Source organism: Acartia tonsa, chromosome 13 (assembly GCF_053477335.1).
Source record: "Acartia tonsa isolate MP-2025a chromosome 13, ASM5347733v1, whole genome shotgun sequence".
NCBI lineage: Eukaryota > Metazoa > Arthropoda > Copepoda > Calanoida > Acartiidae > Acartia > Acartia tonsa.
In genome coordinates this window covers 37,544,806-37,571,616 of record NC_137272.1, presented here as the reverse complement: position 1 = coordinate 37,571,616, position 26,811 = coordinate 37,544,806, and the positions used below count along the sequence as shown (strand labels likewise).

Here is a 26,811-nt window from a genome sequence, read left to right as displayed (position 1 = left end):
TTCGTCATCTATTGTCATATCCATTGAAATCCCTGATAATAAATCACAAAATACAGACAGACAAACAGATGAACCCCTAATATTAAGTAGCTATGCTACTTAAAATAGGTGTACGTTTTCAAAGTTGGACATTTGAATGATACGTTAAGTTGGTATCTTATTAGATTATCTCGCTAGTGTTCAAACACACAAACAAATTATTTAAAAAGCAAACACACCTACAAGAAAAAACTTTTCAAAAAGCAAAGTTGCCCACAAAATATAAAAAAATAGCCACTCTTGACATATTATTGTCCCAATTTATTTTATGTTTTTTTAAGAAACACCCAACAGACTCCCCCGTCCTTTTTAAAGTGCCCCTAGAGACTATAGAAGCATATCCGCTAGTATAAAAAAGAGGCCATAAACATTAAATTAATCATCCCTCAATTTAAATGTGGTGAATTCTTCCTTGATAGTATATATTATTTAGATAAAAGGTTGTTAATTAGAATCACAGTAATTATCATATCATCCCCTGCTATAAAAAGGGATTTGAATAGTGAGTAGAAAAGTATCGTTGATTAATGATTTACTTTTTTTTGTACTCAGGGCTGATAGGAAAATTAAATATCTATAAAACAAAAACTGCAATAAGATCCAAATTCAAAACATCATAAAATCATCTAATTAATAGGATTGAAATAAGATAAACTATTTCCTTAACAAATATAGCTAAAAAAATATTAATCCCCTTTGCGGCTGCTCTAATATCATCTATGTACTCTGGGAAAATCGGCCTTTTAAGAGAGGGTAGCATGCGAGTTTGCCATCGATATCGTAGCAGAGTAGCATAAAGTACTGCTGATCTCTATTCGGTTCTTTCTAAAGTTTAAAAGCCTCTCAGATCTTATTTCTTACTTCTTTTTATTTTTATTCTCTCTCTCTCTCTCATCTTTCTCTCACTCTCTTCTAATTTATGCTACTATTGTGCGACTTCGCCCCATACTCTGCTACGATATCGATGGCGAACTCCTTGCTTGAAAGGCCAATTTTCCAACTTTTATCACCAAAAAATTAGGTGTTAACCCATTAGTGACGAACCGGCTTTTAACGCCCGGTTCTCTAAAAACCGGTTTTCAGTTTCAGGATTACATCATGCTCGCATGAGCCTACCCTTAACTGCGCTGTTTTTCAATTCCCCCCAGAGAGAAGCGTTTCTATCTATTCGGTCGGCCACAATCTTTCATCGAAAATGGGTGAACCAAGAAAAACAAGGTGATTTAAAATACCCCTTCTAACTTTTTTGTTTATGAAGTAAAGTTAGTGATTTTTTTTCTTGAAATTTAAAGTTTATTGGCAACTACATTCATTTGTGAAATCGTTTTATTCAAATTATTATTTTTTATATGATTTTTTTATCGTTTAATTCTGTTCTATATAACTCCGGTTCGGCGTGAGTAAAAATACCCGCTAGTTTTATTGCCCTGCTCGGCGCGAGTAAAGATACCCGGTTTTAACTTTTCAACCATTAGATATATTAGATATTTTTTATCATTTATTATTCTCTTCAAATGTAAAAATTTCTTTATTTCCCAATGATAAATATAATTGATAGATAGATAAATAAAAGGATCGATAGATAGATAGATAGACTGATATATATGGATAAGACAATGGCCGATAAATTTATGTAGATTCCCAATGATAATCAACAATTGTTAGATAGATAAATAAAAGGATGGATGGACAGATAGATAGATATATCTTGGTTTAGACTTTATTACATAAATATTTTTAAGGGGTGGGGGGGGGGGGATATGCAAATTTGATGGTTTTAGGCCATTTTTGTTATCTTGATATTACTGTATTATTCTATTCTTTTGTTTGTGATATTTTTTAAATACTTTAGGCCAAAGATATGTGATAAGTCTTTTCTAGTCTTTCCTTTATCAATAAAAATTATATTTTTTTATATATTTGTCAATTACTGATACTACTAGAATAGTTGCTACTCTATAATTCACTTTGGACGTTCAAAAATTACATTATCAATATCCCTCCCATTATTATCAATACAAATATTAGCAAAAGTTTTAAAACTTCCTCGAAATGGGCTTTTTTAACCGAAAAGGGCGGTACCTACAGCCAAAATCTTAAATGTGATATAAATTGTTTTGTATGTTAGTTGAAGCTCTATCAATTACATGAGGTTATGTAGTTTTCAATTACGGATCGTATCGTAGTTTTAAAAAGTGTTCATCTCACTTTGGGCGTTCAAAAATTACATTTTTAACTTTTTGGGCCAAAAAACCGGGTATTTAGGTCGAAAACGGGCTTTAATGCCAGGGGAAAGCACCAAAAAACGCCAAAAACGGTTATTAATGCCGAAAGGTTTCTTTACTTGCGCCGAACCGGGTTTTTTTGCAACTTTCCTGTGCACGCCACTAGAGCAAAACAAAAAAATTGGAATTCCATTTTTACCATTATAAAGCTTCCCTGAGATTTTCAGCTCGATCGGTCCATAAAAGTGGCGCTCGGCACTAATGGGTTAATTCATAGTGAATGGGATTCGACGTAGCATAGGAATCAGTTCATATATTGCACGAGCTCGAAGGCGAATCTATGGCGAAATATCTTGCTGGGGTATTATAAACAGTTTTCCGCGGATATAAAATGTACAATTTAGGCCCAAGATGCCGTAGTCACGAGCTAAAAATTCTGGTTTAATCTTATAATTGTACATTTTATATCCGCGGAAAACTGGATGTTATACGATGCTAGACATTATTTTTTCGTATTTATGAGAACCGGTTCTAATCCACCGGTTTCAAATTAATACGAAAATAATTGAGAGAATAATACAGCGACGATTTTCCTCTGTCTTTATCCATGCATTTAAGAAAGCTTTTTATGTAGAATGAAAACATGTTAATTATTAAAAGCTGATTAGCAGCTACACGATTCCTTAGAATATCTTAATAGAATATCTACATATTAAAACTATTAGGAACTACATTATTTCATAGAATATTCAAGTAGAATATTATTCTACCTATTAGGAATTATAATACACTTTATGCTTTACGCTATATTTTTAAAAAACAATCCTAAAATTCTTTTAAAAAGCAAATCAGCCATCATTTTACAATGTAATACTTGCATCTTTGTAGTTTACTGATATGAAAAAGCAAACAAAAATTACAAAGTCAATTATAGAGTAGATTCGCTTTTAAAAACATGCGCTTATAACTGAAATAGATTATAGATTAAGATAAAACCGTGGCTAAACATGTAGCGCATCCGCTCGTCGCCGGGGAGGTGTTAGGTTTAAATCTCAGTTCGATACTGCGTCATAACTAAAGACGTTAAAAATGGTTCCTACTGTTGATAAGTCAGGTGCGCGACATAAATAGTGAGAATAGGGGGAATACCTTGGCCCATAAACAGGCGCAACTCACTACCATGCACTATTAGGACTTCTCAGACAAAGGTTGTGTAATCAAAGGGTTATTTGTCTGATGGGTGTTACTTAACCTAATATCCTTGGGTGTTAGAGAATCGCATACTACTACACGCGGATGATGCTCTGGATTCTCTAGATGATCACTTAAATCAAAAGAGAATCCTGCCCTTACGAGGTAATGCAAAAAGACAAAAATAGAATTACAGTTTCCACTTAAAAACTTTTGGGAAAAATAAAAATTTACCATCCATTGTCATTTCCTGAGTACAAGAGTTTAGATTATGGAAAGCTGTTCTAAAAGCATTTTGCTTTTAATCTAAGGATTTGCTAAATCTTCCAAAAAAGGAAACACTTTTGTTGATCATTTTAGATTGTACTATTTTTAACTCTAGGTGCTTCGTCCCTAGCCTCTAGATGAGGGCGGGACGATTCATAAAACTTTAAATTCACGACGACATTTATTTTGTTTAGAATTCTATATAATGTTACTTTGTTTGGGGACTTATAATTTGCCTGATTTGTAAGGCTTCTTATATTATATTTATAACATTTTTTTAATATTTCTTGAGAGAAAAAATGGAATTTTTTGTTTTTATAATTCTATTCTAAAAAGCCTATTTTTACACTTCCGGATCTATAAAGCAAACTTATTATTCTGGATTTTAAAAAATTTAAAACTAGTAAGTTTATAAAATTAGATGATAAACCTAATTTAGACACGAAATCTTTCTAAAATACCTCATTAATTAACTATAGATATCATCAAAATAACAATATTTATGATCACTAGTAGCGGAGCTATAATAAGATTTTTTAAATAAAAAAATACTCTGACAAAATATCCATTATTAAGGATTAGCAAGCATGCTTTATTTTTCAAAATGGGGGGAGGTAGTAGGCAATCATTGTTAAGTATAGAACTTTATCAGGGATCTAAAGGGATAAGACAATGGCCGATAAATTGATGTACCTCCCAAATGATGACACACTATATAAATTACAACTTCTGTAGATTAAAAGTAGTTGTTGAAACGGTTGAACACTCAACTTAACAAATTAAGCCATCAAAATTCAGTAAAAGTCCCCAAAGTTGTTAAGCCAACGAAAAAGGCAAAGTTTGGGGACTATTGCAATAAACAGTCCATTGTTCCCTCTCCCTATCTGGAACTTGATGAACTTGGCATTTTACCAAAAAAATGTCTAATTCATAAAATCTTAATCTTCTAATATAAATAAATTAGGAATAAAAAATAAAAGAAAAAAAGTTTTTATGTAACAATGTCTTGTTGATATATAACATGAATAGCGGCTACGCCCCTAGAGGCCTCTAGGTGCACTTAAGGAGGGAGGAGATTTTGTGGGGGTAGTTTTTTGTAGGGGCGATTTTTTGGGAAGTTGGAGAAACCCTTCCAAAAAATATTTGAAAACCATCCCTTCACATATAAGAACCTATATTGTAAATGAAAACAGTACAGCGGTTAGCGAGATCTCTCGCTACGTACAAAAAAAGCTTACTACTTTGTATAATAGAATAGTGGCTTCTCCAACTAATAGTGTTTAAACTTTTTACAAATTCCCTAATTCTGTATTTAGTACAGGGATCTAAAGGAATAAGACAATAGACGATAAATTGATATACATCCCCAATGATGAAAAAAAAATTCACGAAATTATTAGGCCATCGAATTAAATAACGTCTTTATAAAACTTTGGGTACTAGTGTATAATTTACAGTTCAATGTCCCCTCCCTCCCTCCCTGCTTGAGTGTCATTGAAAGAATCTGGATTATGGATTGATGGGTCAGTGACAACAAAAGATAGAAAACCACAATCAGAACAGAGACAATTAATACTAAAATACAGAAAGAGTGAGGACAATGGACTGTTTATTGTACTAGTCCCCAAAGTCATATTATAACGTCTTCTTATTCGTTGGCTTAACATCTTTGGGGACTTTGAATTTTGATTAGTTAGTTACTTAAGTTCTGCCTTCAAAAGTTTCAACCGCTAATTTTAATCTACAGAAGGTTAATTGTGTGGTACATAAATTTTTCGGCCATTGTCTTATCCCTGTAAAAACACTGACTAAAATAGGTAAACCAAACATCTTAGAATTTTAAAGCAATGAAACTCAAATACACTTAAATTTATCAAGCATTTTCAAAATTTGTTTAAATTAAAGGCAAAAAGAAAGCTTAGGGGGGGGGGGGTGTTATTCTGTTTTAAAATACAAAAAAATGTATTTTTATGTGTAAATTCTTGATGGGCTTTACATTCCCCCTTCCCTTCCCCCTTAAAGAAATCATATGACCTAACCAGGATCTAATAAATTCCCTGAAAATTACAAATTAATCATACCATTCGTACACGAGATATTATTAGACATACAGTCATCCATCCACTTTAATGTATTTATAGAATTAAATTTCAGGATCATTTTCTATGTGACACTTTGAATCAAAACTACGCATAAAACCAGAAGATAACACCATTTATAGCATTTTCTTATTTTAAACTAAAATCTAAAAAATTCATTTAATTATTTGATATTGGCGTTGCTACAAAAGACCTACTCTACAAAAGACCTACCCCTACAAAAGACCTACTCGTCTGTTCTACAAAAGACCAACGCCTACAAAAGACCTACTCTACAAAAAATCGTAATGCTAGAAGGTCATGGCCGCAGAGCTCGGCCCCCTGGCCTGCCTAGCCGCGGGCGCTCGGCCCCCTTGCCTATAACCTAACCTAACTTATATGTAATAATGTATGAATGTTTATCGTACATTAACTTAATTATATTTTAGAATTTCGTTGATTTACAAAAAGTGGTTGGTAGATTTTTTCAAATTTTAATATTTTTTTTACAATATTTAGGTAAGGTTAAGTTAGGTTATAGGCAAGGGGGCCGAGCGCCCGCGGCTAGACAGGCCAGGGGGCCGAGCGCTGCGGCCATGTATTGATTGTGTATTACTTTATTAATAAATTTGATTTTTATATAACAATATATATTCGTAGGTCTTTTGTAGAGTAGGTCTTATGTAGGGGTAGGTATTTAGTAGAGTAGGTCTTATGTAGGGGTAGGTCTTTTGTAGAGTAGACCTTTTGGTGGGTTAGGTCTTTTGTAGAGTAGGCCTTTTGTAGCAACGCCTTGATATTAAAAAAAGAAAAATCTTGTCAAAAAAAACACATTAACATAAAAATAACCTGCAAAAGTAATATTTAAAAAGAAAGAAAATTCAAACCAAAATAATAAATAATTTTACGCCACGGATTTAAAGAGAAAAGGCAATGGACGATTTATGCACACCACAAATTATGATAAACAAAATTTGTGTATATCCCTGAAGTGTCCACCCCGCCTACCATATGTGTTTATCTTTCTGCGTTGAGCTGATAAGGCAAGTAGAACTATCATCCAAAACAGCTAAATATGAGTTTTCTCATATTATCCTATTACTAGCGGCTTTGCTCCTAGCCTCTAGGGGCTTTGCCCCAAGAGGTTTGATGAACTAATTTTTCGTGTTTTAGATTTTGAAGAAAATTTTTAAAAAAATGTTGGGAGGGGGATTTTTTTGAGGGGGGGTAGTCGACCCCACTATTTTAATTTTAGTTTTAAAAAGAAAAAAAATGTGTGGGGGGGGGAATTTTTCCTTTTTTGGGGGGTTAGAAAATAGTTATAAACCTTCTCGGTACCTAATAAAAGCTACTCTGTAAAGAAGAACCCGATTGGTTCAGCGGTTAGCGAGATCCTCCGCTACAAACAAACAGACAGACACCGTTCTACTTTGTATTATAGATATAAAAAGTAAGATTTTTTTGTCTGAAAAAATAGATCTCAGAGATTAGTGATCCGAAAGGATTGTACTTGTCCAAGAGGCTTTATAAATGTCTGGAGGTGGTTTTAGGCTTTATTCCTGGACGCTGGGGCCGAAGCAACTAGTCTTACGCAAGGGCTTTTTGTCTGAAGCAAAATATACCTGATATGGGTTGACCAAATGAGTTAGGATTTTTAGTTGAGCTTGAAATTTGTCATATACTGCTTTTTATAGTTCCATAAAAACACAAGAAAACTTTTAAAGCCAAAGCAATAAAAAAGTAGGCCTTTTTACGCATTATTGAATAAACGCACACGTTTCTAAAATATTCAAAATTTTCATTGTGACCAAATCAACTCAAGTTGATGACGTGTAAGAAAATGCCGATTTTCAAAGTCATACGCAATATTTAAATAGTGAAGCAAATTTCATACATCAATTTCCCCGGTAAATATTGATTCATTTACTAAATTTCTCTATAAGCTGAAAGCGATTCATGCAAGATTTTTGATTCGCTAGGTCATAAAGATGCTTTTTTCTGAAACTGCGAAAACTGAGGTTAATATTTCCTTCCAATATGGCGTATGACCGCGTACTGCTTTGAGAGATGACATTATAATACCCACCATCACTCAAGTCCATCAGCATAAATGAAACAAAAATCAGAGAAAAAGAAAATGATTTAGAATAATGAAATATTATTTATTGGAGTGTTTTTAAAAAAAGTTAAACTAGCATCTAGATTAAACTTAGATATCAATATTTAAAATTGTAGTTTTAAGCGAACATAAAAAAATCATTTTGTTTTCATTATACCAAAGAGAGAAAAAATCAGTTTGTCATAATTTGTCTGAAAATTTATTTCTCCGCTTATGTCCTATTCCTATTCAGAGAGATAGGGGACATTTGGCTCTTTATTACACCAGTCCCCAAAGTTTAAGAATAACGGTTTTTATTCGTTGGCTCTACAACTCTGGGGACTTTCATGGAATTTTTATAGGTTGGATAATGTAGTTGGGTGTCCAAACGTTTTAATCACAAATTGTAATCCACAGAAGGTTTAATTTTGTGTATCATCATTGGTGATTTACATCAATTCATCGAACATTGTCTTATCCCTTTATATCCCTGTGTACCTATCTCTATCCTGGAGTATAACTTGTTTACTGTCTTTGCTTTTCTTCTATTTTCAATCTGATAACAAAATTAGAAATAATTTTATATTTTTAGGTTTTGCTGTAATTTAATAAGTTATAGAACAAAAAAGTGTATAAAACATATTTTTTTATATAATTAGGTTAGGTTAAGTGTGGATATGGTAAAACTAGGTTTCTAACCTAAAATTTGAGAATGACTATATATTTAAAAGTTAGTAGAGAGGGAGGGGACATTAGACTGTAAATTACACTGGTTCCAAAGTTTTATAGTTTTTTTTTACAAATTTAAATCTACAAAAGAGGTAATTTTTTATTATACAAATATGTAAATAAATTTATCGGCCATTGTTCATACTTTTAGATAATTTTATGAAATGAATCTTAGTTGAATTTATAAACACTTTTTTATTTAAGCAAAAAAGTTTAAAAACACTTTAATACTAAACAAACATTATTAAAAATATGCCCAATTTTTTGACAAAATAAATATTGACTCAAAAAAGGAAAACAGTTATGCAAATGGGTATATTTTAAAACGTGAAAAACCATAAGGTAGATAGGAACAGTGACCTTTAATATCAAAGATTGTAATTTCTATACTAGTGGAGACAAATTTAGATTTTTCTATTTTTGCAGGGATCAAAGGGATAAAACAATGGCCGATCAATTGATTTACATCCTAATAATGATACAAAAATTTATCTCTTCTATAGATTACAATTACTTTTTGAAACAAACCAATCAAAATTCAATAAAAGACCCAAAAGTTGTTAAGGCTACATTTATTATCAAAAGAAAGAAATGCAGTAATTATTGAGTAACTAACACGACCATTCTAGGAAACGTTGATTAGGATATATTTCTACTTTGAAACAACAAGATTAACAACATCCATAATAGAAAAGCTCATCTCAATAGTTTAGTTTAGAAAAGAGTGTAATAAGATTTTTAGAACTGAAGATTAAGAAACTTATTGTCTAATTGTCCAGTGAATCACCATTCCAAAAATAGATATCATACAATAATTTTATGATGCAATCATATTTAAATTTGACATATAGACTTTCTAGTATAGACGAGCAGATATGATTTTTAATTGTACCTATTGTTACTGAAACCACTACGTATAGACAGACGTACTGTTGGAGGTGAACAAACAAGCCGCACAGAAGTATAGACTGACCCTAATTGTAGAAAATCTTGGCGTCTAAAAACCAACTAAAGATAGATTAAACAAATACTTACTGGAAAGAACATTTTTGGAATAAGTAAAATAACAAAAAAAATAATGGAAGAAAAAAAGAGACTCATTATGCACTCTGGTTTTTTATGAACTGTCATAAGATAAAAGTAACATGATGTTTGTCTGTCATTGTGTATCGAATGATATCGCTATCCACTGAACCGATATGGTTCTCCTTCTCATAGATTCTTTTATAACTATTTTGGAGGAGGGTACCACCACCATCCAAAGAGAAATCCCTCCTGTATTTTAATATACTTTTTCTTTTCAAATTTTAATTGATTGGGGGAGAGTCAAATTACCACCCTTCCCGCCGCACTTATTGCCCTTAGAGGCCTCTAGGGGCATATCCGCCAGTGATATATAAAGTAATTTACTTTTCCTTTTATTTGTGTAAGTAATTTATAAAGATTGAGAAGTCATAATTAAACTAATTACAAAAACGTTGTAAAAACGATAGAAACGAAAAGTAAAAACTAACAGTATACATTCATATACACTGTATAATAGATATTTATTGCATCGTATTATAAACAGTTTTCCGCCTATATTAAAATGAAAAATTGTAAAATGTAAACCATAGGTTGATTCAATGATTCTTAAAAACAAATTTTGTCGCTACTCGCCGGTGAGGCAAACTTGTTTTTGTGATAAATCCTCCAAAATCACATGAAAATCTGCAAAAATTAAATAAAATCTTATGTTAATAATCCTTTTAAAATTTTATTTCATTTATGTAGATTTTTAATGTAATTTCGGAGAATTTTTTAAAAACCAATTTTGCTTTACCAGCGAGTAGCGACCCAATTTTTTTTTAAGAATCCGACTCAGTTTCAGTTAAAATATTTTGTTATACATATTCTTATTCATAGATGAATACAAGGTATTACAATGTTTGTTTACCCTACCGTTTTATTTTAGAGCTTCGCTTTTATGGATGGGGTCATCCTTATTTTTTTCAAAGTTAATCAACATAACATCTTTTATTCAGTATCAATAATTTTACTAAACAGACGTCTAGAAAAAAAAATCCAATTCACTTTTATTAGCGAAGCTACTCTATAATTCAAAATGTATGTCTGTGTGTTCGTCTAAATTGTTTAAGGGAAAAAGTAATTTTTTCAGCCCCTATTCAAGATAGAGAGCTGTAATTCTAAATCCGTATTCCCATTATTATGGAACATATTTCAGTACAGAACATCCAAAGTGGTCATTCAAATGAGGTTTTTGAGCCGATTTTCAAAATCATATTTCTTGTCGTTTTGGGTCAATACATAAAGGTCAAATTTCGTGAAATCTTTTAATGTTTTAATGCTTTGCTTCTTTTGGATGTTGTCATCCTTGTTATACTTGAACTAAAATATCTCATTTTTCTAGGAATCTTAAATAATTCTAAATATATGAGAAACACGGATGGCAAATCAGACGGACAGACATACGAACATTAACAAATCTAATATCCAACATTATTAAGATTAGATTAAGATTAAGATTTAAAATAGCTACAAATTCATTCAGTTAAAACAGACATACAGACTTTATGCAGTAGTTTATAGAGTTGTTACGTTTGCAACCAAGAAAATGGGAAGAGTAACTTAGTTTTCTTTTCTTTTTTAAACTCACTAGAAGCAATTTTGAATTTAAAATTAATAGTTAAAACAAAACATATTTTGAGTAGGCGTAAAGGAAAGGAAAAATTGACAAAAATGACAACATCCATAACTAGCATAGCATGGATGGACAAACGGACCAAGTAATTTATATCCTGGATGATCATCACTTTAGGAAATCAAATAAATTTCAGTCATTCTTCTTGAATAGAGACCAAGAAAGTTAAGTTTCCCCCATACAGATTCTTTAAGATAGAATGACGTACATACGGACGGGCGGACATTTCGAATTATATAGTAGCTACGCTACTAAAAATGAATCGAGCTGAATATAAATTACTTATTATAAAGTACTCTCATTAAAAAATTGCTAAAGAAACTGCATATTAATTATCCTTCAGAAAATCTATGAAGACAGCATCCACCAATGATTTATTGTTTATTTTTATAAACCCTTTATAGAAGTTTATAAAGGGTGTTAAAAAAACCGATCGCTTCACTCTTTTTGATATCAACCCTACAGTTTTGGTCCAAAACTAACAAAAAATGAACCAAATCATGTCCAAGCAATGACAATTAGAAAAAATTATTGATTTTGATTTCTACTTACCTCTCCTGAGCACTACAGGTAGAGTCTTAGCCCTTGTGAAGAATTTTTCCTTACATGGAGATCAAAAATCAACAAATCGTCTTAAATACTATAAATTGTGTAGATAGACCCCATAATGTTAAAAGATTTTGATGGGGCATGTAAAGACCTTTCTATAGACACCTTAACTAGGTTTCTAACTCAATCCTAGCCAATTTGGCAAAAAAAGACAGACCCATCAAACATTGAGACATGAAAGGTCTATCTAGTTATTGATGTTAGACAGATCTTACTTTTTGATGCCAAAATGGCTGAGATTGTGTTAGAAACCTGGTTAAGGTGTCTATAGAAAGATCTTATCATGCCCCATCAAAAATTCTAAACATTATGGGGTTTATCTACAAGATTTCAAATACTTTAGACAATTAATTCTTTTTAGAAAAAGACAAAACTGTAAAAATTTGTAATAAAATATGCACTCTCTCTGTCTTATTGATGCCAAATTGGCAAGGATTGAGTTAGAAATCTGGTTAAGGCGTCTATAGAGAGGTCTTTATATGCCCCATCAAAAAATCTGAACATTATGGGGTCTATCTACAAGATTTCAAATACTTTAGACAATTAATTCTTTTTAGAAAAAGACAAAACTGTAAAAATTTGTAATAAAATATGCACTCTCCATGTAAGAAAAAAAATTTCATTACAATGGATAGGAATCGAGCTGTAGTGCACAGGAGAGGAGGGTAGAAATCAAAATTCAATAGTTTTTTTCGCATTGCCATTGCTTGGACATGAATTGGGTCATTTTTTGTTAGTTTTTGACCAAAACTGTAGGGTTTATATTGAAAAGAGTGAAGCGATCGGTTTTTTTTAACACCCTTTATATATTGTATGTAGGCTTAAATACATTTTAAGCTAATTTTAAGCGATTTAAGTTCAACATAAGAAAACATCGTAAATTATTATTTTCTTTCTCTTTCATAAAAAACTAAAAAAAAACAAGGATATAAGGGATAAGACAATTAGCTAAAAGTATATATGAATTCCAAATAGGGAAAACAAAATTACCTCTTCTGTAGATTAAAATTGTTATAATTTTCATAATTTTATAAAAGTACGCAGATTTAAACCAACGAATTAGATAACTTGGTTATTTAATTCATGGGTACTTTATAATTTAAAGTCCAATGTCCCCTCCTTCCATAAAAAAAAACTGGAAAGTACCCAATCTATCTTTTTTATATAGGACCTTAAAAATTACCTAGATTTTTTTTAAATTTAATGCCATAAAATTAACTGCTTTAACCCTTACAGATCGGGCCCCAATTCCCACCTTAATAGATCGGGGGGGGGGGGGGTCATATTGACCCCCCCTCTATCTCGGCTCCTGTTACAGTTTACAGAGACATAAAACTTTTAAAAGCGAAGCTTTTCTATAATTAGGGTCGGTCCGTACGTCCGTCCGTCCGTCCGAGACAGATAGCTTTTTTTTGTTAATTTAGGCATGTTAGAATTGTCCTATCTATTTCAAACTTTGCATGGTGATTCCTGAAGTAGTTAAGTATGATTTAGAAAGCGTAGCAACTCTATAATCATTACCAGAATGTCCGTACGTCCATTTTAAACATGTTGATTTTTTACTTTTTTAACAAAATTATCCGAATGTTCTGATTTTTGGTATACTGATTCATGAGACAACAAAGTACAATATTAAAAGCAAAGCAACTCTAAAATCAAGTCCTAAAAATGTAAGTATGTCCATAAACGTTATCCTGTACCAAGAAGTTTTTCAACAAATTTACTCACAATTTTGCTTTGACTCTTCATTTATATTCTGATTATTCAGTTCTGACACCATACAAGAGTTAATGTCCGTGTGTCCTATCGTTTCAGAGCTTCGCTTTTATGGATCACAGTTCTTTCGAAGGTGCTTTGACTTTTTTTTCAGAACCTAAATTGGGACATAGTGCATTTCATTACCCTAGGTTAGGTAACTTCATTTCACTTTTCAATGAAATTTAGAATGCAGCGGTTTTTGAGAAAATTAGATTTGAAAATTTCAAGTTCAATTTTCACCCACTAGGAGTTACCGCATAATCATGGCAAGAAAAGCAAAGATTATTTATGTAAAATTTTGAACAAGTTTGCTTTTATAAAGCTCTTCATAAAATCACTCCTGAAGTGAGTTAATTAATGGCCATTTTTATCAGTTGCTTTGCTAAAGTCACGGAAATTCAGCCTTAAATAAATCATTTATAGAGAGGTTTTATGACAGACTTTATAAAAGCAATATTGTTCAAAATTTTAAATAAATAATCTTCGCTTTTCTTGTCATGATTATGCGGGGACTCCTAGTGGGTGAAAATTGAAATAGAAATTTTCAAATGTAATTTTCTCAAAAACCGCTGCATTTTAAATTTTATTGAAAAGTGAAATGAAGTTACCTAACCTCGGGTGATGAAATGCACTATGTCCCAATTTAGGTTCTGACACAAAAGTCAAAGCACCTTCATACGCACTGTGGGATGTTGTCATCCTTGTTTTCTGGTGGTTCATGTGTATTTTTAGAGAAAATTACTTTTTCTAGTCATAGCGGTCAGATCGCTCCTTAGCCGTTACTGTTTACAGAGACATAAATTTTTTTTCTGGTGGTTCATGTGTATTTTTAGAGAAAATTACTTTTTCTAGTCATAGCGGTCAGACCGCTCCTTAGCCGCTTTTTAGCGGCCAGCTGCTAATTATTAAAACAGCTGTAGAGCGGCCAATTTTGCAGCTAGGATGACCAAATTTTAGGACGAACCTTTTTTTCATAACAAAAAAAATTACTTTTTCTGATTATCGCCGAAAAACGGCAAATAACGGCGGTTACGACGGTTGGCGGCGCCAATTAATGTTTATATCTGTTTATTGTTGCTCAAGGATTTACAAAAAAAATTTTAGGTCTCGAGCTGTAATAGAAGCCACGATATTCATGATATATGTCTGTAGTAAAAGCCGGACAAAAATCGGTCATAAAGTTGGTCAGGGAGCGGCCAAACGGTCATAACACCACTTTTCTCAGAAGGTCATTGATATCTAAGTATTCACCAAAAAAATTTTAGGTTTCTACCTTATACACAAAAGTCAAAATGTAGAAATTAAGATTTATTTAGAATTTTTTCTAAATTTGGTGCCACCTAACCGACTTTGACCGGACGCCACGACCGACACAGACCAGATATTCTTATAAGATCAACTCTTGCCGACTTATAATTACTAAACTTAAAAAGTCATGAAGTCACAACTCTCTATCTTACCTACAAAAAAATGACATTGAAAAAACTAGAGGGGGGGGGTCAATATGACCCCCCCCCCCCGATCTGTAAGGGTTAAAGATTAGCTTTCTGGCATGTTTGTTATATTATAAATCTTTCAAATTAAAAAAAATAAAGTTTAGATTAATAGACCTTAAAATTAAATCTTAAAGGATTAATTAAGAATTTTAGTAGGAGTAGATATATGCAGGGAGGGAGGGGACATTGAGTTGTTTATTACACTTGTTTCCAAAGTTTTACTTTTCGTTGGTTTAACAACTTTGGGGAATTTAATCGAATGTTAATTGGATGGTTTACTAAATTGAGTTTCCAAATATTTTAACCACTTATTGTATTATACAGAAGAAGTAATTTTGTGTCTCATCATTGGGAATGTATATCAATTTAACGGCTATTGTCTTACCCTTTTAGATCCCTGATATATATGACATATTGGCTATAAACAAAGCTGCTATATAAGCCAATTTATCAATTTGTATGTTTATGCTAAAAACATGATTTTCCCGGCTGTAATAAAGATTGGAGGCTGTGATTATTTTGAAGATTCCTATGACCAATAAGAAGCTTATGCTTCATTCCCGTAGTTCGCTAAATGTGAAAACAGTAAAAGTGTCTGACTATGACGTCAGAAAAAATTAACAATTAACCAATAAGAAGCCAGTATTCACTGTGGTAAAATATATAGCGGCCTCTCATTGGTTAATTGTTAATTTTTTCTGACGTCATAGTTCGACACTTTTACTGTTTTCCTAAATGTTGATTTTAAGTTGCTTGTTTAATTAGTTAACTAACTCGAGGCTATTTTTGATCTCTTACCCTCTTAAAGAAAGCTGGATTAATTTTTACCTTTTAATAAAGTAAATAAGTAAATATAACCTTTGAACTATATAAGCTTTGGTCACAAATCTAAACTAGCAACCTATAGAGGAATTTTTTAAGTTAGACATACAGACAGACAAATGTCTTCATGTATACACAAAACTCATAGGAATGAAAATGACTCAATAAAAAATGTAAAAATAGTGCAAACATTTCAAATTGTAATTAATTGTTGGAAAAGGTAAAAGGAATACGTTATTTCTGTAGGGTTAAAATATTTAACACTTTTCGTTTAAAAGAAAAAAGGATCACATATGAAAAGGGTTTGTAAAATAACAAATACATCAAAATTACAGTTAAAAATAATTTTGCTTAGGTTTTATAGAACTTGTTTAATCTTTTTTAAAATCTTACTAAAAATTGCATTTTGCACTTTAAAACTATGATTGTAAAATTAATAGTTTCGAGAAAAAAAAAACATTTATGAGTAGCGAAGAACAAAAATAAAATAAATTATCAAAAAAGCTTAACAAACGTTTGGCGTACATGAATTAAATACATGAATACTGGACAGAAAACTGTTTAATGAAAAAAAACAAGGAAGACAAAATCCATAAAAGCGAAGCACTGCAACGGTATGACAGACGAAAATTAATTCTTGTAGAGTGTCAAAATATAAATATACGAGTTTTGACAAAATTATACGTAGATTCGTCGCAAAACTTTTTGATTTAATACAGAATACTGTTTATGGTCGTTCTGACATTTTTAGGACTTCGCTTATAATATTGTACCTTATTGTAATAGGAATCAGTACTCCAAAAATCAGATCAATCGGATGATTATATCACATAAAAACTGTTGTTAAAATGTAAAAAATCAACTTGTTCAGAATGGACTTACGGAAATTCTGGTAACGATTATAGAGTTGCTGCGCTTTTTTAATAGTTTTTTTTTACATAGCTTCATTACTAAATATAAAGCTAAAATTAAAGTCTTATTGAAAATACACTTTTTTATCTTAAAGGAAAATCTATTGAATTTTAAAATTCAAGACTAAGCTAAAACTACAGCTTGACATATATTTTATTTGCACTTATTTTATACTAACTGCGGAGTATAACTTTGTAAATAACTAGCGGCTTTTTAAAAATAATACGTTACCTATCTATGTTTGCGTTCAAGTCTATATACGTAATTAAATTTATTTTTTATTTTTGTGTGCTCTCTCTTGGGAAGTGGTGGTAACCTCCCCCAAATAGTTATAAACCTTCCCGGGACCTATGAGAAGCTACCCTATTACGGAGAACCTGATCGGTTCAGCGGTTAGCGAGATCCTTTGGTACAAACACCAAAACACACAGACAAAGAGACATCCTGTTACTTTAGTATAAGGATAGTTGATAAATCAAATGCTTAAATTCTAATTTCTATTTCATTTTTTAATTTTGTTTAAAACTCTCAGAATCAGGAGAAAAATGCATATATTGTCATTTTTTATAAAACTAATAACAAGAAAACTTAAGTATTATTTATTTAGAATTTATTTCAATTTTCCAGTTATCCTTGATTTGAGAAAATCAAATAATAAGGATTAATTTATCATCTCTTGTTGTCATAAAAAGTAAAAATACGTTTCTAAAATAGACCACCCTTCCTTTACAATCTATTATCTAAAGGGATAGGACAAAGGAAGATTATTTTTTGTAAATCTCCAATGAAAAGAAACAAAATTAGTCCTTCTATAGATTAAAACTATTAGTTGAAATATTTGTTTAAACCAGCCAAGTTTTGATTTATATATTATCTATAAACCCAAAGTTTTTAATTGAACCAATTAAAGAGCATGTTTTTAAACTTTGGGTACCAATGCAATGTAATTCATAGTAAAAAGTCATCATGAAAGTTTTTATGGATTAGCTACCCATATAAAATTTTATCATTCAGCTAAAAATGATTTATGTAGAATACTAATGGTTACGGCCCTGGAGGCCACTAGGGACACTTGAGGTAAGGGGGAAGAACCCCCCCCCTCGAATTTCAAATTTAGTTTTAAAAAGAAAAAAAAGTAAAGACATAACAAAAAACCCTTTTTTATAATTTGTGGAAAATTCGTACTTTTTTATAAAGATATTTTAAAAATTCTTGTTTTAGTTTTTTTACTACAAATGCAATGTAAATATCCATTTAATAAAATAGAATTTGTTAAAAATTTATATAAAACTTAGAATAGAACCTATTTTTTTTGTTTTGTAAGGTGTATAAATCGCTTCGAATTATAGACAGCTTTCCGCGGATAACAAAAAGAAAAATTATATAAATTATACAATTTTTGGTAGCCCCGAGGGGCCGAATGCCGCTGCTATAAAAACTGGTTTTACTTTTATGATTATTATTGTAATATTCATGGAAAACTGTCTATTACTCGATGCTGTATATGATTTTTCAGTATGGCTGACAATCGGTTCTAATCCAGCAGATATTACTTGGTTTTGAAGCCATACTGGAAAATCTTTTAGGTTTCTTGCTTTTGTTAGGTCCTATTGTTATATTTTACAAAAACTACAAAAAAACTGTCTTAAAATATTTGCAAAGTGCCAGAAAAAGGCAAAAAATGGTCAACTTAGTTGATGCAAGTGGAAGATATATGGCTTCGAATCCGATTGATATCCACTAGATAAGAACCGGTTCTCAGCCAACTGAAAAATCATGTATTACATCTAATTTTCCACAAATGTAAAGTTTAAAAATCATAAAATTAAAACCAGTTTTGTTAGACCATTTTGTTTTCTTTTTGTCGCGAAAAGCTGATAATTAATACGATAAATAACTATATAAACTATTTTATATCCACTTGTTTGCAATATCATTTTATATCCAAAATTAAAATTGTATTCACTTTTTAATTATCCTTAACATAAAATTAAGAAATTTATATATTTGGTTAAATTCATATTTTTATATTCATGAAACCATTTTTTGGCAAAATTTTCTAACAATCCTTTTAACTTTTTTGAGTTCAATAACTATAAGAAAAACAAAACATATGTTTATAAAACCAATTCTAATTTATAGTATATTTTGAACAATATTTATTAAAAGAAACCATAACATTCCCTGAAAATATGACAAACAGACATTTGGGATTTGTTGTTTAACTTCAAAGTATCTATTTCAATATTTATAAATTGCTGAAATAAAATAAAAATTGTTCCTTAGAATCACGATTTAAACCATTCTGTTCTTCATTCGGCCGCTGCGGATTTATTTTAATCACTGAAATTCGGCAGCTTTGCTTGGCCGTCTGATGATGGTGGCTGCCAGCTGCCACCCGGCTGTAACCGCTGCTATCCTCCTGCCAAAAGCAGTCCATTTCATCAGCAGTGCTAAGCATCTTTTAAGCTGCTTTTCACTTTGTTTAAAAATCAAATTTAAATATCACTTATTTTTTTTATTTTTATAATCCAACATTTAATAATTCAATGTTGTCACTCTTAAATAAATTCATTAACTGACGTCTTAACTGCGGACAATTAAGAAGCTTACTAAATGATCCAAAAGCTACTACTCTCCTCTGTTTGTCTGTCGCGTATTTTGTACCGGTCACACAGATTGGTCGTTCGTAATCAACACACACACACACACACACACACACACACACACACACACACATACATACATACACACACCCAAACTTTGGGTAAGAAAGGGGAAAGGCACATACTTAGTTCTAATCAAGTATAGAAAATTAAGAGAATTCCAAAATGGGGGGGGGGGGTGTCTAATTCGTAGTATGATACATTAAATAGGCTACCCACATGGTAACTATAACACATTGACAGACAGACAGACAGACGGACGGAAGGAGAGATAGACTAACCCACTCAAACACACACGTACACACATTTAAAGCTTCTTAGCGCACTTTGACCATACGAAGAAATGGTCTAAAATTAAACGGCATTTTATGCTCTGAAAAGCAGATAGAAATAGGCAGAAAAAGTTTAGTGTGTTTAATTGTAAACTCTCTATGAAATGTGTAAAGAAAATTTGAATGAGTATAGGAAAAATATATATGGTTGTGTTATTAAACAGGAATCTTATAAAGGGATAATTAGTTAAAACTTTTGAAACTCAATTGAATGAACCAACCATTTAAAAGTTAAGAAATGTCCCCAAAATTTATTGAGCTAACGAGTAAAAAAACGTTATTTTAAAAGTTTTGAGACTATTATTTTATTCTGCTTATTTAGTGATCAGTTCTGACACTCTTCAAGTGTTAATGTTCGTTTGTCCTACCATTTCAGGGCTTCGATTGTATGAATGTTGTCATCCTTGGTAATTGTAAGAACGAAAAAACTACATATGCTGGCTATTAATCATGCCTATTATACGTTAAATAGTTTAATAAAATACTTTTTTATTATTCATTTATTATGAGGGCGGTTACGGGTTCAATAATTTTTTTTTTGTAAACCAATGGCTCCGCCCTTAACCTATATGTGGTTTGTCACTTTGGACCCGCTTCAATATTTATTCAGGTTGTTGAAAAACAAACATCCATAAAAGGGAGGCTCTGAAAAAGTAGGACAAACGAACATTAGATTGTTGTAGATTGTAATAACTGAAAAATCAGAATATCAATAAATAAGTATGAACCAATTTGTTGCCAAACTGCTTAAATACGGAATACTGTTTAAGGACATACTTACATGTTTAGGACTTAATTATGGAGATGCATCGCTTATAACATTTACCTTGTTGTATTAGGAATTAGTACTAAAAAATTCAGATGAATTAAGTAATGAATTAGTATCACATAAAAATGGTTGTTTTAAATGGATTTATGTACTTTCTGTTAACGATTATAGAGTTGATAGGCTTCCTAAATCAAACATAATTGTATAACTGTTGTAGGAATCAACATGTAAAGTTTGACATCGATAGTACAAATTTTTTTAAATGAAAATATCGTACCCTAATCATAGAAAATCTTCGCTTTTAAAAAGAATACATCTTTGGATAGTTGGAGGGGGGGGGGGAATAAGTTTTGGAATGAGCCGTTTTTGAGATCATCATGGACAAATAGACAAACAGTTAAGTTATTCTGATACTTTACTAAATAGAATTATCAGCTCTGTTATAGCCAAAGAAATTGCTTTTGATTGTAGATGAAGTACTCCATAGCATATAATTTGGATATTTTGATAAAAAAAATATCTAAATTGTACTTTTTTATGTAAACATTCTATAATAGCGAAGCCTAATAAACTTGATTATTCAAATATAAAAAAAAAAAAACTATCAAATAACATATAAGGAGACTGCACTTTCGATATGAAAGAAACTTGTGCCGTAACAACTAAGAGATGCTAAGATTTTAGCATTGTACCAAATTGTACCAAGAATCACCATTTTCATCATAAAATTAAAAGAATAATTCTAGCTTATGAAAATTGGCTACGTTTTCTAAATTTTACACATAGCGATTCTAGAGCAAGAAACTTTAACTTTCAGCAATCAACAAACGAAAACTTCAGTCCTATGTAATTTTGTGTCCAGAATCATAATCTGTTAAAACTAAAATCCTATGTCTTCCTATTTGCAATAAAATCGCATTAAAATTGCAACAAATATTTACAATACCTTATTTTCATCTTATAAGAAACAATAATCCATTTTGCTAAAATAAAAATTAAAGTTAACCATTTATTAAATACTTTCATATCTTTAAATTTGCAAAAAAAGATATTTTTTTGCAGAATAATGCCATTTATGTCAGCGATATAAAAAGTCTCCTTAAAAACAGATTGTTAGAAAGAAAAAAAAATGTAAGTATTATAATATGTTTTTCTGAAGTCATTTAATAAATTTATACAGTAAAAACCAGAAGTGTGCAACTTATTTCAATGAAAAGCCAAAAAACGTAATTTGCAAAAAAATTGCAACCCATAAATCACCTAGAAAAATAAACTTTTAACCAAACTAAAGTAATATGTTTTAAAAAACATTAAAAAATATTAATCTTTTATAAAAGAAAGTTTGTTAGAAAAGTTCTAATCAAATAGAACAGGGCAAAATTATTTTTTCAAAATGTAAACAAACACTTAACTTTGAATATTTCTATACTTTTTCTAAAACTTAAAAATCAAATCGTACTTAAAATCAATGTTTTATTTGTTAAATCTTCTTGTGGCGAGATTTTTAAATGTTATTTTTTCATATGTATTGAATAATCATAAAAAAAAGAAAAAAAATTGCATTAAGCCGATTCATATATATTAAATATTTCCTTATAAGGCAGCAAAATAAAAAAAGGTGTTAAATAAAAATTATTTATATTTATTTCTTAAGCTGTATAACTTTTTAAAAAATTTTAAAACATGATTTTTGCTAAAATAGATATTTTTTCATTAAAAGGAAATATTGTTTATCAAATCAGCTGTTATCAAAGAATATATCGTTTTCTTATGTTGGGCTACGAATAGTAATTTCAAGGGATCGACAGCCGCGCACAAGCCTAAAATTCCGCAGGTGTGCAAAATAAGATTTTAATAAGGAGAATTGTCTGTTAAGAAACAAGTTTAGATTTTCAGCTTAATTTTAAAGATATAATATGACGATTTAACTGAGGCTTACCCGCGGCTGTTGAACCCTGTTAATTTAAATTAAAAACTATATATCTTTAACAGTCTTTAACCCTCAAAAGTAGGACCCCTTTCCGCATCTTAACCAGTTGTACTTAGCAGCTCCGCCGCAGATGGTGGTTGGCGGGAAAACTTTTTCATGAAATTTTTTTCATGAAGCTTTAGTTTAAAATTTTTAGTTTCCAGCCTAAAATATGAGAAGTAGAATGTCCTCCTTATTGAACAAAACTCAAATAAAAGTTGGGTACGATTTAGGAAGCGAAATAGCTATATATTTCTGACCACAAAATGCTGATTTTTACTTTTCTAACAGCTTTTGTTGATATAATTATCATATTCATCTGATTTTTAGATTACTCACAACAATTTTATAAGCGAAGCATCTCTATATTCAAATGTATGTTCTTCAACAGTATTTACGTAATTTTGCAACTTTATGTACAATTTTGTTTAATAACTACAAATTAATTGCCTGCTTATAAAGTTCTCACATTCTACTTTTGCACGCATCTGGGCCCTATTTTTTCATTTGCAAATTGAATACATGTTTGCGGGAGATAATTTAAATTTCGTCTTGGTTACCGCAAAATAATGCAGCACTGCTTTGACTGTAATAAAAAAACTCCAATGCTAATTGCCTAATAACACGTTTTTTATAGTATTATTTCTTATAAAATCAAATACGAACGCTAATGCATTAACAATCTGTTATAAATTACAACAAATTAATATTATTATTTTTTTTACCACTGGGAGTTATTTATATGAACATTTATGTTATGTTGTGAACATTTTAGCAGACAATTATTTATTTTAAATTTATAAAGGTAAAATTTTCAGGGATATAAAAAAAAGTTTAGATTTTTTTTCATTTTAAAAGATAATTTAATTAATTGTCAATAATCGTATTTCAATATAATATATTTTTGATAGGCAATATATTAGTCCTAAAAATTGAAAGTCGTCGTACTGATTTTAATGATAAGGTTTTCAATTTTAAAAAAAAACTTAAATATCTCTGAAGAAGGGGAAAGAAGGATTTAACTGTAAATGAAAACATGAAATATAGGCCTTAATTTTATCGCCACACTTTGCGGATTCTTGCGGAGAGGTGTGGATAGTATAATTCGCCTCTGACTCGATGTGTTTACCCACATCATATAATAAATCATCATTCATAGTTGAGGTGAACAATATCAAGCTATCATATAGTGACGAATGGATGTGCGAACCGACTATTTTTTGGTGTGGAAAAGTCCCGCTGACCAATAAATTGGAAGGTTTCGTGACTACTCAGCTGCTTAAAATTTAGCTCCCAGGCTTTAATTAAATCAAAATAATCAATAATAATAATAATATTTCATTATCAAGAAGGATGACAACATCCATAAAATCGAAGCTCAACAAGACGGTCAAACATACGGACATTTATAGATATTTGTAGAGTAACAACGCATTTGCAATTCAACACTATTAAATCCTTATAACAAAGTTACAGGATGTTTGTTTGTTTGTTTGTGTGTCTGTTTATACCAAAGGATATCGCTGACCGCTGAACCGATATGGTTTACCTTTACAGAGTAGATTCTCGAAGGTCGTGGGAAGGTTTATAGCTAATTTGGTGAGGGTACCACCACCCTACCAAGAGAAATCGCAAAAAATAAACAAAAAAAACGCCACCTTGCGGAGATTTTTGGTACAAGCGGAGAAAAAAATGTTTTTGTTAAGTAGGTGATTTTAAGATAGGTTGACAAAAACAATTTTACGTGTCCCTAGAGGCCTTTGGGGCTTAGCCGATAGTATTTTAAATAAAATTAATTACCCCCCCAACCCTCTCCCACTGACAACAAAAAAGCAGTGAACATTAGAATTTAGTAGAGGTGGATTCTTAAGAAAAATTTGCCCCACTAATCACTTAGTGGGGCAAAATTTTTTTCGTAAAAAATCCACCAAAATCACATTAAAAATCTACAAAAATTAAACAAAATCATATGTTAATAACCCTTCTATAATTTTGTTTATTTTTTGTAGATTTTTATGTGATTTTGGTGGATTTTTCACGAAAACAATTTTGCCCCACTAAGCGATTAGTGGGGAATTTTTTTAAGAATCCACCTCAGAAGTGGGTTCCATTCTATTTGATTTCCCACGAGGGAAGGGGCAAAGCTACAGTTGAATACAATGGCTACTGCTCTTACCCAGGGAGTAAGGGAGGGGACAATGGATCGAAAATTCAATTTTTAAGGAGTCTCAGACTTTGGGGACTGGCTTAAAGGGAATGTGCACGAATACAGCAGATTCTTACTGATTTTGGGGACTTGCGCATCAATGCCCCGCTAATTAGCTGAGCTAGTTTTGAATATGCAGACAGAAAAGTTTGTTACCTATCGATGGTTTTAACAAATATTTTTTACCAAGAAAATGTCTTTTCATGTATAGAAACTCTACTGTGATATTTATGTATTAAATAATCTAAGAACCGCTTGAATTTTGGGGTCAGTTATAAATATATAAGAAGGGTTGTGGTAGTTCTAAACAAGATTTTTCTAGTGATTAATTACAGAATGTTTACTACATTGTGATGTGTTGATAATTTAATTTTCAAGTAAATGATTTTTTTCTTAGAACTAATTTTGTTCTAAGTTTGGTTACCATGATCCCTTAACAATTTTGGTAAAATTTTCTTGAAAAATCTGGTTTTTATTGCTTTTCAGCGAACCCTCTTAAATTGAATTAATTGCCCATTGTCCCCTCCCTTACTCCCTGGCTCTTACCTTATAATGATATAAATCGCATCGTATTATAGACAGGTTTCCGTGGATATTTAGAAAATGAAAAGATTATAACCAGTTCTGTTAGCCATGAGGGGACGAAGGCCGAGGATAACAAGATTGGTACTGATCTTATGATTTTTATTTTAATATTCGTGGAAAATTGTTTATAAAACAATGCTATACATGATTTTCAATATGGCTGAGAACCGGTTTTAAACCAGCGGATAATAATCAGCTTCAAAGCCATACTAGACATTGTATTATCGACGAGAAGGAAACTGTCCCAATTTTGTATAAAATTTGCGGAACAAGTTCTAGTTACGTCACATACGTTTTGGGAAAGAGAAAGGGAAGGGGGGAAGAAAATCTCTTCAAAAGAGATGGGAGAAAAGGGGGCTTTCTTACTATAATAGGCTGAGTTGATTAGACAAAAAAAAATTATATATAAAGATGCAACGAGTGCAAACTGCAATGTTTGCTATGCTCTTTGTAAATCTACTTTATGTTGCCTTTCCATAGATAAATTAATTTGTATTTTCTAGAAAATAATTAACTTTTAAATTCATCCAGCTTGGATAGGATATAGGTAGAATTTTGTATTTTGCTTGTTTATTGCCCCTACAGGGCCATATCCTAACATAGAGAAAATAGACAACATAAAGAGAAATCAACGAAGTACAAAAAGAACTTTCTTCTTACTCGAACTAATTTATTTTTAAAAACAGAACTGAAATATATGACTGCTAGCGGCTACGCACCTAGATGCCTTTAGTGGCACTTAATTTTTTTTTTATATTTAAAATATGTCTATGTATTTCGATTTTTTGTGATTTCTCTTGGGAGGGTGGTGGTACCCTCCCCCAAAATAGTTAAAAACTTTCACGGGACATATGAGAATCTACCCTGTTAAGGAGAACCCAATCGGTTCAGCGGTTAGCGAGATCCTTTGGTACAGACACACAGACAAACAAGCAGACAAACATCCTGTTACTTTAGTATAAGGATTATGCATTATATTTTATTCGTGTTCAGAAAAGCATGGAAACAGTATTGAAATAAAAACTGCGTCCCATGGCTATGACGGCATCTTAAATTTTAGAGGATATTATCTGCACTAGACTTTCTGGATCTAGTTGATTTAATTACATTTCCCCGAATGCCCATTAATTTGACATTTTTCACCTATTTATAGCCACCCATAGGTGGCTAACTCTCCAAGGCACTTCTACCCCTTTAATTACCTAATCGAGGAGCTTAACTCTGCGGGTCAATTATAACCTTTATAAACTAACGTTACCTAAAAGCCTAAACTGTCTAAATATTCTTAGTTATGGGCAATGTGTATCAGTCGACCGGGTCTACCAAATAGTTTTTCAAAAGTCTTAAAACAGAAAAAAA

General features: G+C 31.2%; 1 protein-coding gene across 1 annotated transcript in view; it reads right to left on the bottom strand.

Annotated features, from left to right (window-relative positions):
- The window catches only part of LOC145335282 (uncharacterized), a 138,926-nt gene extending 119,424 nt beyond the window's left edge, over positions 1 to 19,502 (bottom strand). The window contains exon 1 of the mRNA XM_080181020.1: positions 19,209 to 19,502. Within this exon, the coding sequence (XP_080037146.1) occupies positions 19,209 to 19,386 (178 nt within the window). The 5' untranslated portion in view covers positions 19,387 to 19,502. The remainder of the gene's footprint in view (positions 1 to 19,208) is intronic.
- Between the last annotated feature and the right edge of the window lie 7,309 nt (positions 19,503 to 26,811).